The following is a 20,971-nucleotide window of genomic DNA, read 5'->3' as shown; positions in this document are numbered from 1 at the left end:
GGCCTTCAGAACACTTGTGGTGTACCCCCTTGAAGTGTTGAGGCAGTCAATCTTGGACGCTCTGACCCCAAGCCTCACAAAGATAAAGGCAATGGAATCGGGATGGGAGGTTTCGCTGGACATTTACCAAATCCAAAGGTCTTAACCAAGTCTCTCAATTTTCCCACTGATGCTGAGCTCTTCTGCCTACTGCCATGGTCCCACCTTTCAAGGGTGCAAATGAAATTAGTGGGCGGCACGGTGGCACAGCAATTAGCACTGCTGCCTCACAGCGCCAGAGACCCGGGTTCAATTCCTGCCTCAGGCGACTGACTGTGTGGAGTTTACACGTTCTCCCTGTGTCTGCGTGGGTTTCCTCCGGGTGCTCCGGTTTCCTCCCACAGTCCAAAGATGTGCAGGTCAGGTGAATTGGCCATGCTAAATTGCCCGTAGTGTTAGGCAAGGGGTACATGTAGGGGTATGGGTGGGTTGCGCTTCGGCTGGGCGGTGTGGACTTGTTGGGCTGAAGGGCCTGTTTACACACTGTAAGTAATCTAAAGGATAAGTTCACCCTCACCCCTGAAGTTAAGAGCAGACACTTCTACGAAGAAGCATGTCTACTCAGATCCTATCCATAGCGCATGCATGTCCACAAAGTGAAGCACCATGCCTTTGAAACAATAGCCTGGTACATGCTCTTTTACCCTCAAGATCTCCAGCTGAAAAAGGGGCAAACAGGATAGCCACCTTACCAGAATTGGAGGCCAGGTGACTTAAAGACCCTTCTCTATCACTCCAGGAGGCACGTAGCTTTGTCTCCTGAAATAGTATGGGTTTCTTGCAGGAACCTCAGCGTGTACTTTCATTCCTTGAGGAGCAAGAGAATATGAAATCTGTGCTGGGCCTTCCCATTGCTGTTGACTTTGAGGCTAGCTGTGGATATCTTCATGACTGCAGTATATGCCATCACCACCAGTTAATACAATGAAACACAACTTAGTGAGCTTGGGAGAGGGACTCTTCACCCCTTCCACTCACTGAAGATGATGCAAAGGAATCCCTGGCACTGCCAGTTTACATTCTTGTCCGTTCCTAGGACCACCAATAGCTGCCAGTTAGACATGACTAGAAAGAGAGAGAATTCCACTGGCCCATAGCCAACTGGAGCCAAGCAGCACTTGGTCACTGAGACAAAGCCCTCGAGTTCCCAGATGCGAATGAGGGGGATCTTGTCCACGAGCAGCACAACTCTGCCTCATCTAACTTTTAGATTAGATTAGATTAGATTACAGTGTGGAAACAGGCCCTTCGGCCCAACAAGTCCACACCGACCCGCCGAAGCGAAACCCACCCATACCCCTACATTTACCCCTTACCTAACACTATGGGCAATTTAGTATGGCCAATTCACCTGACCCTGCACATCTTTGAACTGTGGCAGGAAACCGGAGCACCCGGAGGAAACCCACGCAGACACGGGGAGAACGTGCAAACTCCACACAGTCAGTCGCCTGAGGCGGGAATTGAACCCGGGTCTCTGGCGCTGTGAGGCAGCAGTGCTAACCACTGTGCCACCATGCCGCCCACACCCAGTCACCCGACACCCAGTCCTCCTCCAGGTCGCTGCCTCCAACCTCTGACTTCTCCCCCACATAGAATGTGGGGGTGGGTGATCTAGGGTCATTGGTTGGACATACCCTGCCTCAACCTCACCCCCAGGGTTGACAGCAGGAGGATCCTTTGCAGAGATCTCCAAGTCTTGCAATATACCAGACTCAACTAAAACATTGACTGAAATGATGGGCCTCCTGGGTGGCAGTAGTTCGGAAATCTGCTCCACTCCCAGCACCAGGCTATCTTCAATGTCTGGGAAAAAGTCCCCAGTAAGGGCAATGGTGCATGACATGAAGGCATTGGGGGGAAATCAAGGAGGTCTGCTCCTTCATCGCTATCATCCAGGGTGCCTTCAGGTTAGCTATCCCTACTGCAGTCCCCAGCCACTGCAGGTAGCATCTCGCAGCCTTCCAGTTCTTGAGGCATGTTCAAGACCTTAGTGTCCATTCCTACCTCAGCCTCTGAGGTGCCTGGCCCAATTGTGGAGGTCTGTGGGGGTGTTTCCCGTTCCCCGTCCTAGTGAGGGGGGAAAGTGTCTTCTAGGGCATGCTACTCCCTCACCATTTGTAGAGGTATTTTCAGTCGACTCTCCTGTCCCTAAGGAATTGTGCCCTTTTTGGGATAATGAGGGAACAACAAACACCTCCCCCCTAACAGTCCTCCCTTTTACTTTGTCCCTCATGGGTTTTGGGGCATGCAAGGGGGCAGGAGAATTAGATTAGATTAGATTAGATTTAGATTTAGATTTAGATTACTTACAGTGTGGAAACAGGCCCTTCGGCCCAACAAGTCCACACCGCCCCGCCGAAGCGCAACCTACCCATTCCCCTACATTTACCCCTTACCTAACACTATGGGCAATTTAGCATGGCCAATTCACCTGACCTGTACATCTTTGGACTGTGGGAGGAAACCGGAGCACCCGGAGGAAACCCACGCAGACACAGGGAGAACATGCAAACTCCACACAGTCAGTCGCCTGAGGCGGGAATTGAACCCGGGTCTCTGGCGCTGTGAGGCAGCAGTGCTAACCACTGTGCCACCGTGCCGCCCAATTAGGGGGCACCACCTGCTGACTCTCACTTTCATCATCAGTTGGGCTCCAAATCTCATACATTCCCGATGGGCCGAAGACCATTTTATTTGTAAGGAATCCTCCTCCCCATTGGCTGGGAGCCGATGATCTCAATGTCACCCAGAGAGTATTCTTGGGAGGCTGCACCCAAATGTTAGGTCTTCCTTGGGGCTTCTTCCCCTGCAGATGCTTTCAATCCATCTCATGTATGTCTGTAACCATGGTAGCTTCCTCCCAGGGGGCCAAGGGGTGTCGTGAGGGGAGTGGCGCTGCTGCCAGTTGCAGCTGCTTGGGTGCTGGCAGCAGCCTTTGAGGCAGGGCAGCTCCTCCTGAGGTACCCCACGTCCTTCTAGGCATGACACTGCACACCCTCCACTGACCAGAACACCCAGTAAGCAGCACCTTGTGCTCAACTGAGGAAGTGCCCTCTGTGACCTCCTGCTGGGCAAGTCAGATGAAAACCTATTGCTAGATGTTTTTCAGGCAGACCTTCTTCAGATAGAGCAGTAGCAGCACCACACCTGACCTCACCTTCCCAAGCTGGCTGAGGTGAGAGGAGAAGGAACTCAGATGGAATCAACAGTGGATGTTAAAAAATTACCATCTGAGCAACCACCTCCACAGAGATGAAAGGCAAGAACATCCCACCTTCTCCAGAGTAAGCTCCTTCTCCAGAGCAAGGTGCACCACCCACTCAGTCTTCAGGAAGAACTCTGCCTTTTTGTACATCTTCGATGCTGCGACAATAGTGGGGATGCCAACTCCCCTTGCCAAAGTTGCTGTACATGCCTCAATGGTCATATCAGAGTGAATACAGAGGATGCAACCACCCCTGCGTAGGAACAAATGGGCCCCACAATTGTTTTAGAGGATCTTGTGGTCACCAGCACTCACCCCTCACACAAATCACAAAGTCTTTTTCAGCTTTACCAGCCAGCACAGTCCATTAGGCTGTCATGTTCTAACCCACAGATACCAAATAACAGTTTGGCCAAAGTCCAAAAGGCAAGCTACTGGCAGAGGATATAGGCCACAGTCAGCTAGTAGTAGCAGGGAGAGGGCCCAGGCTCTGAACAGTTCTGGGTCCCAAACTCCAGGATGCAATCACTCACAAATAAATCTTTGGGCCTCAAGCAATTAGTGTCCAGACTAACTCCCCCAACTGAAGTAATAGCCCAGGCTCAATGAACAAGCCTCCCTAGCAGAAGACACAACAGAGAAGTCCAGGCTTCAGGAACGGATACTCCAAGGCACTGGTTGAGTAGAAATACAGGCCATGACTCTCCAGTCCCAGGTGCAAGTCTCTCCAGGCAAGCAGGTAGGTAGCAGAACCCAAGGACCCAATTTGCAGCAGCTTCGCCACCACTGGTGTCATAACAGTAGTTTTCAATTCACCACGTAGAAATGCAAGCCACCAGTATTCAAAGGTAGCAGCAAAGAATCCCCAGTTCAAATGCCTCCAGGCAACCAAGTCGGCTACAGTACCCAAGGTTGCAGGCTTTCATCCTCAATTAGCTTCAGCTGCCTTCAGTTGCAACAGGTGTTGTCACTTCAGCCTCAATGTTCCAATTACAACAGAGTGTAGACTCCTGATACACTGTCCTCTACAGGGAAAGCAATCACCACCACTCTATTTCCTGCCATTAATCCCATTATGTATCCAATTGGCAAGCTCACTCTGAATCCCATGTGACCTAATTTTACTAATTAGTCTACCATGTGCAACCTTGTTGAAGGCTTTACGAAAGCCCATGTAAACAACTTCTACTGCTATGCCCTCATCAACCTTTTTTTGATAACTTCCTCAGAAAACTCAACCAAGTTTGTAAGATACGATTTTCCTCACATCTATCCATAATCAATTTTTGCCTGTCTAAATGTCAATAAGTCTTATCTTTTAAAATCACCTTCAACAATTTACCCACAATCAAAGTCAGACTCACAGGTCTATAGTTTCCTGGTTTCTCCTTACAACCCTTCTGAAACAAAAGTAAAAAAATTAGCTACCTTCCAGTCATCAGGCACTTCACCTGTAGTTATAGATGATGCAAATATTTCTGCAAGAGGTCTCACAATTTCCTCTTTTACTTCCCACAACATTATCTGATCTGATTTAATGTTTCCCAGAGACTTAGTCACCTCTACATTCTCTACGACCTCCAGAACTTTGGATTATCTTTAACCTTATCTGTCAATGCTAACGCATATCTTCTCTTTGCCTTAATTTCTTTCTTAATGCTCCTACACTCTTTATATTGATTAAGAGATTCAACTGAACCATTTTGTCTATATCTTAAGTAAGATTCTTTTATTCTTGACTAGAACTCAATATCTTGAAATACATTGTTCCTTAAACTTACCAGCCTTATCTTTCATTCTACCAGGAATGTAATGCCTCTGAACTCCCATCATCACACTCTTGCAAGTGTACCACTTGTCAGACATCCTTTTACCTATGGACAGTCTACTCCAATCACCTTTTGAAAGTTCTTGTCTCATATTATTAAAATTTGCCTTACTCCAATTAAAAACTTTAATTGTTTTATGGAAAGCTTATTCCTTTCCATAACCATTTTGAAACTAATAGAATTATGATCACTAGACCCAAAGTGTTCCCACACTTTTACTTCAGTCACTTGCCCTGCCTTATTCCCCAAAAGAGGATCAAGTTTTCCTCCTTCTCTTGTAGAAACATTAAAATATTGATAAAGAAAATTTTCTTAAACATATTTGACAAATTCTTCACCACTCAAACATTTCATACTATGCAAGCCCCTACATATTTGCTCTCAATTTCCTTCTGGCCGTTGTCTGGGATGGGGGGGGGGGGGAGTGATCGTAATTGTACAATTATTGAACTTTCCTTTGTTATTTCTACCCATATATTTTCCCTGGATGACTTTCAGACATACCTTCTCCAGTTACAGCAACAATGTATTCTTTAATTAAAATGCCATTCCCGCTCCTTTATTGCCTTCTTTTCTATCCAATGTAAAACCCAGAATATTGAGTGGCCAGTCCTGTCCATCTCTTAGCCAGATTTCTGTAATAGCAATGATGTCCCAATCTCATCTTCCTAAAAGTCACCGAGTTCATCAGTCTTACCTACATGACCACTTGCATTGAAATAAATGCAATTTAGCTCTTCAGCGTTACTACATAACTCTGACACTCTTGTTGCTTATTATATAGTAGGAATAATGTAAACACAGTTAGTCCATCCTATGTTTTACTATTTGTTCATTTATTATTTGTTCATATATTATGCACATCTTGCAAGATGTGGAAAACATCTAACAATGTATTTGCTGCAGAATAAAACAGATTTTAACTTTGTTTACATTTGTGACTTTGGTTTTGGTAAGTATGACGACATAAATGGCATTTCAAATAACACAAATAATGTTATGCTTTGCTGAGTAATACATCACTGTATGGAGGTAATGCCCACCACTGTCTGGAGTTGCCCTGAAGAATGCAGCAAATCCAATAGGGATGATCATCAAATTAATCCTTGGATCAAAAGGCTGATAAGCAGCTTTACAATGGGCTATTATGTGAATGGAATTATGCTGGGTTATGCAGGTCTACCTAGAGTTAATACTGCAGGGAATCCGTAATTGCTGTCTCTTCCAAGTAAGGCATACATTTGGCCAAAACATTCAGGATTGGTCATGTGCATGGATAATTCCAAGTAAGGTATACACTTGCACAGAAACTTGTGGATAAAGAGTCTGAAGAAATTCCTTTGTTCAGCAGCACTTAGAAGATTTGCGTTGTAAGAAGGTAAGATGTTGAGCAGAGTTTCATCTTGGTCAGCTGCCAACTCTCTTGGGTAAAAATGTTTCGGGTTAGTTACAGAAATCAGGGTAGTGAAAGACAGTGATTGAGATATCAATAGACCTTAAAAAGCGAGTATTATTTGTTTAACTACTTAATAAATTAATTGCGTTTTATCAAGCTCTAAGTGTCTCCGCTATATCTTCGTCTATGCACGTACCATTGTCTCTCAGAGACGAGCAATACTAGAAGCAGTTTAGATAAGTTTAATAAGCTGTGCCTGAATCAAGATATTCTGATGGGACTTGACAGTGTAGATGCTGATAACATTTTCTCCAGTGGAAGAGACCAGAGATAGGGGACACAATTTAAAGTAAATGATCATCCACTGAAGACAAAGATAGAAGTACAATTTTTAATGTCCAAGGGTTGTTAAACTCTCATCGGAGAGCAGGTGGGAGGATCATTGAATATTTTTGAGACAGAGTTAGATTCTTCATCGACAGGGTAGTCAACAGCTATAAAGGATTCACATCAAAGTTATAACAGAATTGGGCTACAATCAGATCAGCTATGACCTTAATAAAATGGTGGGGCACGCTACAGGGACCAAATGGCTTATTCTTAATTTGTAAATATGGTTTACATGTTTTTACAAATTGTGGTGTTGCTTAACTGTAAGTCATCTATGTCAACAAGCAGATGGATAATAGATTAATAGAATGTAGGGAGCATAAGGACATTGAAAGAGTTTTAAATTATGTTAAAATTTTAAAGGGTAGAATGTGGGAGGTCAGTCTGGATTGTGTTGCTCTAGTCAAGTCCTGCAGTTTGAAGGTACCAATGAGGATTTCACCAGCAGAGCAGCTGAGGCAAAGGCAGATTCAGATGAGATTACACATATGGAAATAGGCAGCCATAATAGTGGTGCCAATATATGGTCAGTAACTCACCCTGGATCAAATATAATGCAGTCACACAATATATTAACCAATGCTGACCTTGCCCATAATTTTAAAAGATTTTCACCAAAACCTTTCAAACTTGCAAGCTCATTAATCACTTTAAACAAAATGTTCACCATCTGAACATCTTTGTTGCTATATGCAAAGATGCAATGCAGGAAAGATTCTTGTGCTTTCAACTTTATCCTCTGCTTTCTCCTAAATTTAACATACATCCTTGCAATCTTCATTGTTAAAAATGGTGAACTATCTTCACACCAGTCTACCATCTGACAATCTAAACAGTTACAATTGCAGATTTTACATTTGATTTTCTCAACATGTCATTATTTAAAAAGTATTGAAAAGTTTATTTAAGAAGTTTCAAAAGTTATTAGAATTAACATGTCACACCTTCTCCTGACTTCAATATTATCTCTAGATAATAATACACTTTATTGCCTGGAATAAAAGCATGAATAGCGGGCACTGCTGCGAAGCAATGGAGGAGGATTCTGGGAGGAGTCAGCTGACTCACCAGTGACTGCCCAGGAGCAAATAAAAGTGAGGTAAGCTATAGTGGAGTGGTCATTTTGAGAAGGGTTGCTTTGTGGTTGAAGTGCTACTGGAGGTTTAAGTTTGGGCTTTGGTGAATACCAAGCTTCAGTGAGGACAGCGATCAGCAATGAAGTAAGGCAGTTGGAGCAGGAGCAAACTACTGCTGCTGTTAACCATACACAACAGCACTAGCAAACACTCCCCCCAGGACACTGGTCCAGTCCTGCCTCATACAGACCATCCAGTTTGTACGGGCACCATTTGCCCCAGAATCAGGTTCTGATGTCCCAGGAATTTGAATCCCTCCCTCTTGTACCATCCCACATATTCATCTCCGCTATCTTGCCATTCCTACTCTGACTAGCACATAGCACTGGTAGCAATCCTGAGATTACTGCCTAACTCCTTAAATTTAGCTTGTAGGACCTCATCCCATTTTTTGTACCTATAAGCATATGATGTAATTGGGATCATGTAGATCTAGCTCCAGGGTGACCAAAGATGGGAACTCAGTATCCAGAGGTAATCAATTTTCAGGAAAGATAGATCGAAAGGAAAGGGAGGTGGGGAAGTATTGCTGGTTAAGGAGGAGATTAATACAACAGTAGGGAAGCACATTGCCTGAATGGTGTGGAATCTATATGGTGGAACTGTGGAACACAAAGGGAAAAAAAAATTCATGGGAGCTCTGTATAGACCACCGAATAGTAGTTGTGATTTTGGGGATGGCAACAGACTAGAAATTAGAGATGCGTGCAGGAAGGATACAGCAGTTATTATGGGTGACTTCAATCTGCATATTGATTGGACTAACCAAACTGGTAGCAATGTGACAGAGGAGGATGTTCTGGATTGTATGAGAGATACCTTTCTCGACCAATATGTCAAGGAACCAACTAGAGAGCAGGTCATCTAGACTGGGTATTGTGTAATGAGAGAGGATTAATTAGCAACCTTGTGAGAGATCCTTTGGGGAAGTCACCATAATATGGTTGAATTCTTCATTAAGTTGGAGAGTGGCAAGTTAAATCGGAGACTTGGGTCATGAACTTAAACAATGCTAACTTTGATGGTATGAAGCATGCATTGGCCAATATAAGCTGACCAAAGATACTTAAGAGGTTGATGCTGAATAGGAAATGGCGGACATTTAAAGAACGTATGGATGAACTTCAACAATTGTACATCCCTATCTGGTGCGACAGTAAAACAGGGAAAGGTGGCTCATCCATGGCTAACAAGGGAAGTCAGGGCTAGTGTTAAAGCCAAAAGAAGGTATATAAATTGGTCAGAAAATGCAGCAAACTGGGAGAAGTTTGAAATTCAACAGAGGACAAGGGTTTAATTCAGAAGGTGAAAATAGAATAAGCTTGCAGAAAACATAAAAACTGACTGCAAAAGCTTCAAATCGATATGTAAAGAGAAAAAGATTGGTGAAGACAAATGTAGGTCCCTTACCGTTATAATCAGTGAATTCATAATGGACAACAAACAGTTGGCAGACCAATTGGATAAATAACCCTCCATAAATGCTAAGGGACAGGGGGTCAAGCATGAAGGAGAACTGAAGGAAATAGTATTAGGGAAATTAATAGGATTAAAACCCAGTAAGTTCTCTGGGCCTGATGCTCTGCATCCCAAAGTACGAAGGAAGTAGTGTTCAGTGTTGGGAAAAATGCTGGAGTCAATTATTAAAGATGTAATAACTGAGCATTTGGAAAGCAGTGACTGGATTTGTCCAGGTCAGCATGGATTCACTAAAGGAAAACCATGTTTGACAAATCTGGAATTTTTCAGGATGTGATCAGTAGAGTGGACAAAAGTGAATCAGTGGATATTAGATTAGATTACCTACAGTGTGGAAACAGGCCCTTCGGCCCAACAAGTCCACACCGACCCGCCGAAGCGTAACCCACCCAGACCCATTCTCCTACATTTACCCCTTACCTAACACTACGGGCAATTTAGCGTGGCCAATTCACCTAACCTGCACATTTTTGGATTGTGGGAGGAAACCGGAGCACCCGGAGGAAACCCACGCAGTCACGGGGAGAATGTGCAAACTCCACACAGTCAGTCGCCTGAGGCGGGAATTGAATCCGGGTCTCTGACGCTGTGAGGCTGCAGTGCTAACCACTGTGCCACCGTGCCACCCACAAAGTCCAGATATTGTGTATCTGGACTTTCAAAAGGCTTTTGACAAGTTCCCAAATAAGAAATGAGTGAGCAAAATTAAATCAGAGATAATGTATTGACATGATGGAGAACTGCTGGCAGATAGGAAGCACAGAGTTGCAATAACTGAGTCCTTTCCAGAGTGGCAAGGAGTGATAAGTTGGGTACCGCAGGGTTCAGTATTGGAACCACAGCTGTTCAAAGTATACATTAATGATTTGCACCAAGAAACTGAATGCAGTATCTCCAAATTTGCAGATGATACTAAGCTAAGCCAGCAATGTGTCCTCTGAGGAGGATGCTAAGAGGCTGCAGTCTGTCTTGGATAGGCTGGTTGAGTAGGCAAATGCTTGGCAAATGTAATACAATTTGGATAACTGTGAGGTTATTCACTTTGTTGGCAAACACAGGAAGGCAGATCATTATGTGAATGATGACAGTTTTGGAAAAGGTGAGCTACAATGAGAGCTAGGTATCATGGTAGAACAGTCGCTGAAGGCTGGCATGCAGATGTAGCTGACAGTGAGGGAAGCCGATGGCATGCTGACCTTCATAGCGAGAGGATTTGACTTTCGGAGTAGGGACATCTTGCTGAAGTTATACCAGGTCACATCCTAGTATATTGTACAGTTTTGGTCTCCTAGTCTGAAGGAGGACATTTTTACTATTGAGGGGGTTCAGCAAGCGTTTACAAGACTGATTCCTGGAATGGCAGGAGTGGCATATGAAGAAAGACCGAATCAACTAGGCTTGTACTCACTGGAATTTAGAACAATGAGGGGGATCTCATAGAAATATATAAAATCCTCATGGGACTGGACAGGCTAGATGCTGGAAGGAAGTTCCCAATGTTGGAAAATCCAGGACTAGGGATCACAGTCTAAGAATAAGGGGTAAACCATTCAGGACTGAGATCATGAAGAATTTCTTCAGTTAGAGAGTTATAAATCTGTGGAATTCCTTACCATAGAAGGCTGTTGGCACCAATTTGTTAGACAGAGCCCTCGTGGATAAAGGCATCAAGGTGTATGAAAAGAAGGTAGGAGTGGGATACTGAAATTGCATAATCAGTTATGATCATTATTGAATGATGGTGCAGACTAAAAAGCCAAATGGCCTACTCCTGCACCTGTTTTTTATGTTTCTATCACATATCGCAAGCTTGAACTTATCTTTAGAAAGTAAACATGGAATGCAAATATTGCAATCTGATACAGACATTCTGATCACAGAGTTATACCAATTACTGTATATTATAACGCATGTACTTCCACAAATTTCACTTTATTGATTCTGCAGATCATGTCAATCCTTTTTAACTCGACCTTTGAAGTGATCCATAACGTTGAAAACACCAAAGTAGTGTCCAAGTAGAATTCCCAGTTTCACAGGAAGCAAACTATTTCAGAGGAAAAAAGATAGATTGATGATTATATGATTTTGTTATGGCAACATTTAACGAAGGAAAAAAAGGTGTAAAAAAAAAGTCCATGATTAGTTTGCCATACATTTTACCAAAACAAGAATTAAAACAGTACATAAAATGATTAGATAAGATCGTTTCAGCACAATCACTTGTTTCAATTGCAGCCAGTTCTTTAAACTTGACTTTAGTCTGATAAACATATTGGAGTTAAGGCCAAAAGAAATTTGGTTCTATCAGCTCTGGCCAGAGACCTCACTCTTTTTAAAAAGATTTTAGATGACATCAATGCCAATTTTTAGAGTCATAGAGATGTACAGCATGAATCAGCCCCTTCGGTCCAACTTATCCATGCCGACCAGATATCCCAACCCAATCTAGTCCCACCTGCCAACACCCTGCCCATATCCTTCCAAACCCTTCCTATTCATATACCCATCCAGATGCCTTTCAAGTGTTGCAAGTGTACTTGCCTCCTCTGGCAGCTCATTCCATACACATACTACTCTCTGAGTGTAAACATTGCCTCTTAGGACTCTTTCATATCTTGCCCCTCTCACCCTAAACCTATGCTCTCTAGTTCTGGACTCCCCCACCCTAGGGAAGAGACTTTGTCTATTTACCATATCCATGCCTCGCATGATTTTCTAAACCTCTAAGGTCATCCCTCAGCCTCCGACACTCCAGGGAAAACAGCCCTAGCCTATTCAACCTCTCTCTACAGCTCAAAATCTCCAACCCTGGCAACATCCTTGTAAATCTTTTCTGAACCCTTTCAAGTTTCACAATATCTTTCCAATAGAAAGGAGACCAGAAATGCACGCAATATTCCAACAGTGGCCTAACCAATGTTACAGTCGCAACATGACCACCCAACCCCTGTACTCAAAACTCTGATCAATAAAGGAAAGCATACCAAACGCCTTCTTCACTATCCTATCTACCTGTGACTCTACTTTCAAGGAGCTATGAACTTGCACTCCAAGGTCTCTTTGTTCAGCAAATGCTCCCTAGGACCTTACCATTAAGTGAATAAGTCCTGCTAAGATTTGCTTTCCCAAAATGTATCTAAATTAAAATTCATCTGCCATTTCTCAGCCCATTGGCCCATCTGATCAAGATCCTATTGTAATCTGAGGTAACCCTCTTCGTTGTCCACTACATCTCCAATTTTGGTGTCATCAGCGAACTTACTGAAAAACAACCCTCCACCACCACCCTCTGTCTTCTATCTTTGAGCTAGTTCTATATCTAAATGGCGAGTTCTCCCTGTATTCCACAAGATCTAACCTTGCTCAGCAGTCTCCCATGGGCAACCTTGTCAAATGTCTCAGTTTGCAAAACAACACAATTATCTCAGTTTGCAAAAGTTTTTACAGAGTCAAAGAAGGTGGCACTGGAAAAGCGCAGCAGGTCAGGCAGCAACTGAGGAGGACAGTTGATGTTTTGGGCATATATCCTGTTGAAAAGCTTATGCCTAAAATGTCGACTGTCCTGCTCCTCAGATGCTGTCGGATCTGCTATGCTTTGCCAGCGCCACCCTTTTCGACTCTGACTTAGAGTCATAGAGATGAACAATTTCGGGCATGAGCTCTTCATCAGGAAAGCTGATAGGGGGGGGCAAGCCACAACCTTGGTAATTATAGACCGGTGAGCCTTACATTAGTTATGGGTAAAATGTTGGAAAGGATTATAAGAGACAGGATTTATAATCATCTAGAAAGGAATAATTTGATTAGGTATAGTCAACAAGGTTTTGTGAAGGGTAGGTCGTGCCCCACAAACCTTAGAGTTCTTTGAGTAGGTGACCAAACAGGTGGATGAGAGTAAATCGGTTGATGTGGTATATATAGAATTCAGTAAAGCATTTGATAAGGTTTCCCATGGTAAGCTATTGCAGAAAATACGGAGGCATGGGATTGAGGGTGACTTAGCGGTTTGGATCAGAAATTAGCTAGCTGAATGACGACGGAGAGGGGTGCTTGATGAGAAATGTTAATTCTAGTGTTCAGTTACCTAGTGGTGTACCGCAAGGATCTGCTTTGGGTCCACTGCTGTTTGTCATTTCTATAAATAACCTCGATGAGGGCGCAGAAGGATGGGTTAGTAAATTTGTGGATGACATTAAAGTCAGTGGAGTTGAGAACAGTGTGGTAGGGAGTTGCAGGTTACAGAGGGACATAGATAAGTCGCAGAGCTGGGCTGAGAGGAGGCAAATGAGTTAATGCGGAAAAGTGTGAGGTGATTCATTTTGGAAGGAGTAACAGGAATACAGTGTACTGGGCTAATGGTAGGATTCTTGGTAGTGTGGACGTACATAGATCCCTGAAAATTGCCACCCAGGTTGATAGGGTTGTTAAGAAGGCGTACAGTTTGTTAGCTTTTATTGGTAGAGGGACTGAGTTTTGGAGCCACGAGGTCATGCTGCAGCTGTACAAAACTCTAGTGTGGCCACATTTGGAGTTTTGCATATAGTTCTGGCCTCCGCATTAGAGGAAGGAAGTGAAAACTTTTGAAAGGGTGCAAAGGAGATTTACTAGGATGTTGCCTGGTATGGAGGGAAGGTCTTCAGAGGCTGAGGGACTTGAGGCTGTTTTCATTAGAGAATAGGTTCAGAGGTGACTTCATAGAGACATTCAAGATGGTCAGAGAATTAGATAGGGTGGACCATGAGAGCCTTTTTCCTCGGGTTGTGATGGCTAGCATGAAGGGACATAGTGTTAAATTGAGGGGTGATAGATATATGACGGATGTCAGAGGTAGATTCTTTACTCAGAGTAGTAAAGGCACGGAATGCCCTGCCTGCAACAGTAGTAGACTCACCAACTTTAAAGGCATTTAAATAGTCTTTGGATAAATATATGGATGATAATGGAATTGTGTAGGTTAGATGGGCTTCAGATCAGTTTGGTAAAAACAGATCAGTTCAGGTCAGTGCAACATCGAAGGCTGAAGGGCCTGTAGTCTGCTGCATTGTTCTATGTTCCACCATGGACTCTAACAATTCTCTAAGGGACAGTAAATTCGAAAGCTAGTGAGCTGTACTGTAGAAGGTTAGGTGTCGCTGATGCATGGGAATTACACCACCTGCAAGTCACACACTATCCTGCTTTGGAAATACATTCCTACAATTTGAATATTGCTTGGTCAAAATTCTATTGCCTACACAACACTAACTGTAGCAGTTAAATAAGAGGCTTAACACCATCTTCTTGGCAATTAATAATAACATTGAAAGCTGGTCTTCCTTTCCATGAAGAAATTAAAAAAATAATTATTTTTATTTAGTTATTAGTTTGAAATTTTTGAGATACTATTATTTCTTTGTACTAATGAACATTTTTACTGAATGGAAGTGTATAACAGAAAGAAAATGAACTTTTATTCCTTGTCTATAAAATGCATGAAGTAGCCTAATAGTCATACTTTGTTTTCAGCATTATAAATTTTTTTTTGAATAAGTTAACAATGTCAAATTAGCCCCAAAACATTCACTGTAACATATTACTTGCATTTCCATTCATAATAAATTATCTTTCGACTTCCTTACAGCTTCTTTATATTTTTGTATGCATTCACACTCAACTGTAAAATCTACCTGCAATGTTGGCAGATGGGAATTATGTTAATAACAATGTGATGCTTTTTCTTATAATTGGTCAAAGTAGTGTTCAAAAATACAATGTTTCACTATTACAGAAATTTCTTCTGTAATGTGATGGCTGCAACCCTGTGTTATAGAAAAATTGCACTTTACAAAGTGCTTAAAGCGTTGGTGTGATAGTCATGTTACCTCCAACACACGTTTAAAGTTTGATCTGTGGAAACAGCATCCTAAATTCGTCAATCACATTACAGCGAATTTGTATTGACGAAACACACATTATAACAGAATGACCTATATATTTGTTTGTCACGCAGGATTTTTCTTCTACATGTAGGTTCATTGTATAAAACACAGTTGTTTAATAGAGATTTATTACATCCAAGACAAAAGACAATATAAAAAGTTTTACAATACAGACAGAGATAAATTATACTTACTTCTTAATAGCAAACATAAAATATAGACTTCTTGGCATCACAAGTAGTACTTGATCCCGTAAAATGGCATCTGTAATCTTTTTAGCAGCATAATTCACATCCAATATAGGAAGGAGGTGTGGCCACCTGTATAGAAATTAAATATAAATTGAGGTAAAAACCTGAGTTTGATTGCTTGCAATGTGTCCAACAATAAATTACATGTGGTTTGAACAGTTAGAAATGTCAGCCTCTTAAAATCGCTAACACAAATTTTCTCCAACGTTTTTCTTCAGGTCCTCCCTGTTAACAGTTAGACTTAAAAATAATCATAATAGCAACTGTCTGCTGTTTGCAATATCTGTAATAAATATCTGATTGTACTAGATCATAAATTTTCATTCAATGCAATGAAGGCTTCTCAGCACTTTCATTGGAATTGTGTCAGCCATGGCTTAGGTGATGACACATTCACTGCTAAAAGACAAGGCTCTGGCTTCAAGTACCAATCCAAGAATTGAAACTAAAAAATAAAACAAGGCTGATCCCCATGTGCAGTACTAAACATGCACCAGACTGTCAGAGTCTTTTAACGAAACATTAACCTGAAGCCCCATCTGCCTGCATAGATGGATCTGACAAAAAAAAACCCATAAAGAGGAGCAGGGAAGTTATCTTCAGTGTCCTAACACTTAGCCCTCAAACAACATTTAAAAATTTTTTTTTATAATAAGCATTTACTGTTTATGGGAGTTTGCTCTGTGCCAACTTTATAGCAATGATTAAAAGAGCCTAGAACAGGAAGCTGAACTGATTCTCAACGAGATTTTCAATCGAATCATCGAGTCCTTACAGTGCATACAGAGGCCATTTGACTCTCTGGTTCTGCACTGACCCTCCAAATTACATCCTACTCAATCCTCCATATTTATCACGGCCAATCCATCTTTGGACTGTGTGAAGCAATTGGGAGAAAGTGAGGACGACAGATACAGATGATCAGTCAACATATGTGGTGCTGGAAAAGCACAGCCAATCTGGCAGCATTCAAGAAGCAGGAGAGTCAACGTTTCAAGCATAAGCTCTTCATCAAGAGCTGACCAGCTATACTTTTCCAGCACCACACGTTTTGACGGTGGGAAGCAATTGGGACACCTGGTGGAAGCCCATGCAAACATGAGTTGAATGTGCAAGCTCCACACAGATAGTCACCTAAGGTTGGAATTGAATCCAGGTCCCTAGTACTGAGGCAGCAGCGTTAACCACAATGCCACTACAGGAGCACCAACGAGGCAAGCGGATTTACAGTAAACAAATAACTTGTCTATATGTTGTTTTGGACTGTTTCGAATACAAAGTCAGAAAAGGATTTTCCGAATGTTTTACCATTCTTGGTCCAGTTTTTGTCTGCTTTGGCATGTCTCTTGTGTAGGCAAGAGGGGCACAGGGGTTTGGGGGACAGTCATAATGCACCAGGAGTGTGTGAAGCAGGGTTGATGGAAGATTGGATTATTTTCTGACTGTAATTTTCATTTGATAACCATTTTTAAACTTTCAATTGCATATAAAAATGAACATATTGTTGACTGCCTTTAGAATCTCGAAAACCTCAAGCTCATCTTCATGCCAAACCTCCTTTCCTTTCACCTTACTCAAGGACAATAAATCATTCTAGCACGCTGTATTCCACTCATCAACACACCTGATGTTCTTGGTATTCCCTCAAAAGGCCAAAGTTCCTCTAGACCTATAAATGGACAGCGAAGCGGGTTATCTCAGATTACAACATGATCTTGACCAGATGGGCCAATGGGCAAAGAAGTGGCAGGTGGAGTTAAATTCAGATAAATGCGAGGTGCTGCATTTTGGGAAAGCAATTCTTAGCAGGACTTATACACTTAATGGTAAGGTCCTAGGGAGTGTTGCTGAACAAAGAGATCTTGGAATGCACATTCATAGCTCCTTGAAAGTGGAGTCGCAGGTAGGTAGGATAGTGAAATCGGCGTTTGGTATACTTTCCTTTATTGGTCAGAGTATTGAGTACAGAAGTTGGGAGGTCATGTTGCAGCTGAACAGGACATTGGTTAGGCCACTGTTGGAATATTGCATGCAGTTCTGGCCTCCTTGCTATCGGAAAGATGTTGTGAAACTTGAAAGGGTTCAGAAAAGATTTACAAGGAAGTTGTTAGGGTTGGAGGATTTGAGCTACAGGGAGAGGCTGAACAGGCTGGGGCTGTTTTCCCTAGAGCGTTGGAGGCTGAAAGCTGGCCTTATAGAGGTTTATACAATTATGAGGGGCATGGATAGGGTAAATAGATAAAGCCCTTCCTGAAGAAGGGCTTATGCCCGAAACGTCGATTCTCCTGTTCCCTGGATGCTGCCTGACCTGCTGTGCTTTTCCAGCAACACATTTTCAGCTCTGATCTCCAGCATCTGCAGACCTCACTTTCTCCCCTAAATAGATAAAGTCTTTCCCCTGGGTTCAGGGAGTCCAGAAATAGATAGCATAGGTTTAGGGTGAGAGGAGAAAGATATAAAAAAAGACCGAAGGGGCAACTTTTTCACGCAGAGGGTGGTACGTGTATGGAATGAGCTGCCAAAGGAAGTGGTGGAGGCTGGTACAATTGCAACATTTAAGAGGCATATGGATGGGTATATGAATAGGAAGGGTTTGGAGGGATATGGGCCGGGTGCTGGCAGGTGGGACTAGATTGGGTTGGGATAGCTTGTCGGCATGGGTGGGTTGGACCGAAAGGTCTGTTTCCATGCTGTACATCTCTATGACTATCTCTGCGCACTCTACCTTCCTCCAATTTTGACCCTACATACATTCCAATTTCCTTCACCTCTCTACTGATGACTCTGCATTTAGTTGCTGACAGCACACATTCTTGGAACTCCCTCCCTAAAGCTCCACATTTAATTCCTCTCAAAATTTCTTCCTTAAAATCTACCATTGCCAAACATTTGGTCGCTTGTCCTTATGTCTCCTTATGTGCTTCAGTGCCAACTTTGTCTGATAACATTCATCTGAAGTATCTTGGGATGTTTCAAAGAGTTGAAAGTTGATATATCAAACGCAAGCTGTTGTAATGCTCCTATTATGAAGGCACTGGGATGAACTTTTCAAGATTGGGGAAAAAAAAGCAATAATGTTTTTATTGATAAGGATATCAAAGAATAGACAAAGAATTGTAAATACATTTGACAAATTAATTACTTACAGTGTGGAAACAGGCCCTTCGGCCCAACAAGTCCACACCGACCCTCCGAAGAGCAACCCATTCCCCTACATCTACCCCTTCACCTAACACTACGGGCAATTTAGCATGTCTAATTCACCTAGCCTGCACATCTTTAGTGCTGTGGGAGGAAACCGGAACACCCGGAGGAAAACCACACAGACACGGGGAGAATGTGCAAACTCCATACAGACAGTTAGTGGGCGGCACGGTGGCACAGTGGTTAGCACTGCTGCCTCACAGCGCCAGAGACCCGGGTTCAGTTCCCGCCTCAGGCGACTGACTGTGTGGAGTTTGCACGTTCTCCCCGTGTCTGCGTGGGTTTCCTCCGGGTGCTCTGGTTTCCTCCCACAGTCCAAAGATGTGCAGGTCAGGTGAATTGGCCACGCTAAATTGCCCGTAGTATTAGGTAAGGGGTACATGTAGGGGTACATGTAGGGGTATGGGTGGGTTGCGCTTCGGCGGGGCGGTGTGGACTTGTTGGGCCGAAGGGCCCGTTTCTACACTGTAAATAATCTAATCTAAAAAAGTTGCCCGAGGTGGGATTTGAACCCGGGTCTCTGGCGCTGGGAGGCAGCAGTGCTAACCACCCGGCCCAAATCCCTCCAAACCCTTCCTATTCATATACCCATCCAAACGCCTCTTAAAGTTCAGCTATTATCTGATTTATTGGCATACTCCTGTTCCTGCAACTGGGATGTAATATTAATTTGAATATGAAGTTTAAATACTATTAGAGCAGCCCTTTCTCTATGGATCTATAGAACACTCATTTAAACAGAAAAAAAGTACTGCAATCTTAATCTTATGACTTTGGCTCTTAGTTGTTGGAGCTAATTTCCTGGAATTCCAGGAGCAATAATTCCTGCTTTATAAGCTGTTACATTGTTTTGGAACTTTGGGGAGAAAAAAAATCAAAACAAGAGCATCTTTAAAAGGAGGAAGGGAGACCAAGGCAGAGACCACGTGGTCAGTGTAGGAGAGAGACAAAGAAACTTGCATTGCTGAGTGACTCTGCACAGAGTGAGTGAATCTGCACAGCTACTGCCTTTGCTGTTTGAGTTCAAGTATTTCTGGACATCGGAGCATCTCTAAGAAAAATTAACAAACAGCGAAAATCACAGCTGACCTTGAAGAAACCTTTGTGGGAGAACTCACAGCACAGGAACACATAATTGCATGGTTTTTAAGTGTAACTTGGCTTTTTTGTTGTATGTCTACAATCGTGAGTAGAGTGGGTTATTTTTGATTTTATTGAGATCAGTCTCTGGATTAAAATTTAAAAATGGAAAATACAGGTACTAAGTTAACCTCGAACAGTGTTTTTTTTAAATTTCAGAGTCTGTAGATTGTTAAGGTGCAAATATGGCCTTTAGTACAGTGGCGTACTCTTCCCCTCAGATATGGAACATTAGGGAGAGTTTCCATGTTCTTGACGATTATGTCTGCAGTAAGTGTGCTTGGTTGCAAATTCTATCACATTGCATGGATTGGTTGGAGCAAAGCAATGAGGAATTTACAGGAGGTATGATGGATGGCAGTTAAAGGAAGGGGGAAAAACCTCAGGTAGATGGGTTGCCTCCAGGAAAGGTAGGAGAGGCAGGCAGGTCATGCAGAAGTCTCCCGTGGCTATCTCCACCTCAAACAAGTACAGAGGAACCTCAATTATCCAAAGGACACAGGCGTGCAGTATTTTGCTTGGTTAATCGCATTCCGGACAACATAGTTTAGCGGAGCATTGGGATATTGCGATCTTACTGGATAATTCGATAATCAGATAATCAAATTCCCGATAATCGAGGTTCCTCTGTAGGCTGTTTTGGAAAATCTACGGCGTGTTGGACTTTCATGGAAATAGTGCACAAACAGTCAAGTATTTGGTACCGAGACTGGCTCTAATGTAAAAAGAGGTACATCAAGTTCCAAGCGATCGATTGTGATAGGGGAGTTTCTAGTCAGAGGCACAGACGGACATTTCTGTGGCCCACAGTGAAAAATTAGAATGGCGTGTTGGCTCCCTGGTGCCAGGAACAAGGATATCTCGGAAAGGGTGCAGAATATTCTCAAAGGGTAGTGGGACCAGCAGGAGTTCATTTTACACATTGGAACTAACAATGTTGGAAGGAAAAAGGATGAGAATCTCAAGGGAGAACACAGG

General features: G+C 42.8%; 1 protein-coding gene across 4 annotated transcripts in view; it reads right to left on the bottom strand.

Annotated features, from left to right (window-relative positions):
- Positions 1–5,890: 5,890 nt before the first annotated feature.
- Positions 5,891–20,971, bottom strand: part of sdr16c5b (short chain dehydrogenase/reductase family 16C, member 5b) — a 77,115-nt gene continuing 62,034 nt past the window's right edge. Inside the window, exons 5-7 of one of the 4 annotated variants that reach the window (XR_015756984.1) lie at positions 15,593–15,718; positions 11,091–11,524; positions 5,891–6,498 (exon numbers count right to left, since the gene is read on the bottom strand). Coding sequence is in view for 3 of the 4 variants with exons in the window: in XM_087986368.1 (XP_087842494.1) it covers positions 6,431–6,498; positions 11,451–11,524; positions 15,593–15,718 (268 nt within the window). In the remaining variant the exon portion in view is untranslated. Of the gene's footprint in view, positions 11,525–15,592; positions 15,719–20,971 lie in introns of all 4 variants that reach the window. The other 3 variants (XM_087986370.1, XM_087986368.1, XM_087986369.1) reach the window with 3 other exon arrangements.

This window comes from Chiloscyllium plagiosum, unplaced genomic scaffold, assembly GCF_037043375.1.
Source record: "Chiloscyllium plagiosum isolate Xiang-an unplaced genomic scaffold, Cpla_swu_hap1 HiC_scaffold_4, whole genome shotgun sequence".
NCBI classification, from domain to species: Eukaryota; Metazoa; Chordata; class Chondrichthyes; order Orectolobiformes; family Hemiscylliidae; genus Chiloscyllium; species Chiloscyllium plagiosum.
Note: the sequence above shows the minus strand (reverse complement) of the source record. Positions and strands in the feature narration are given on the sequence as shown.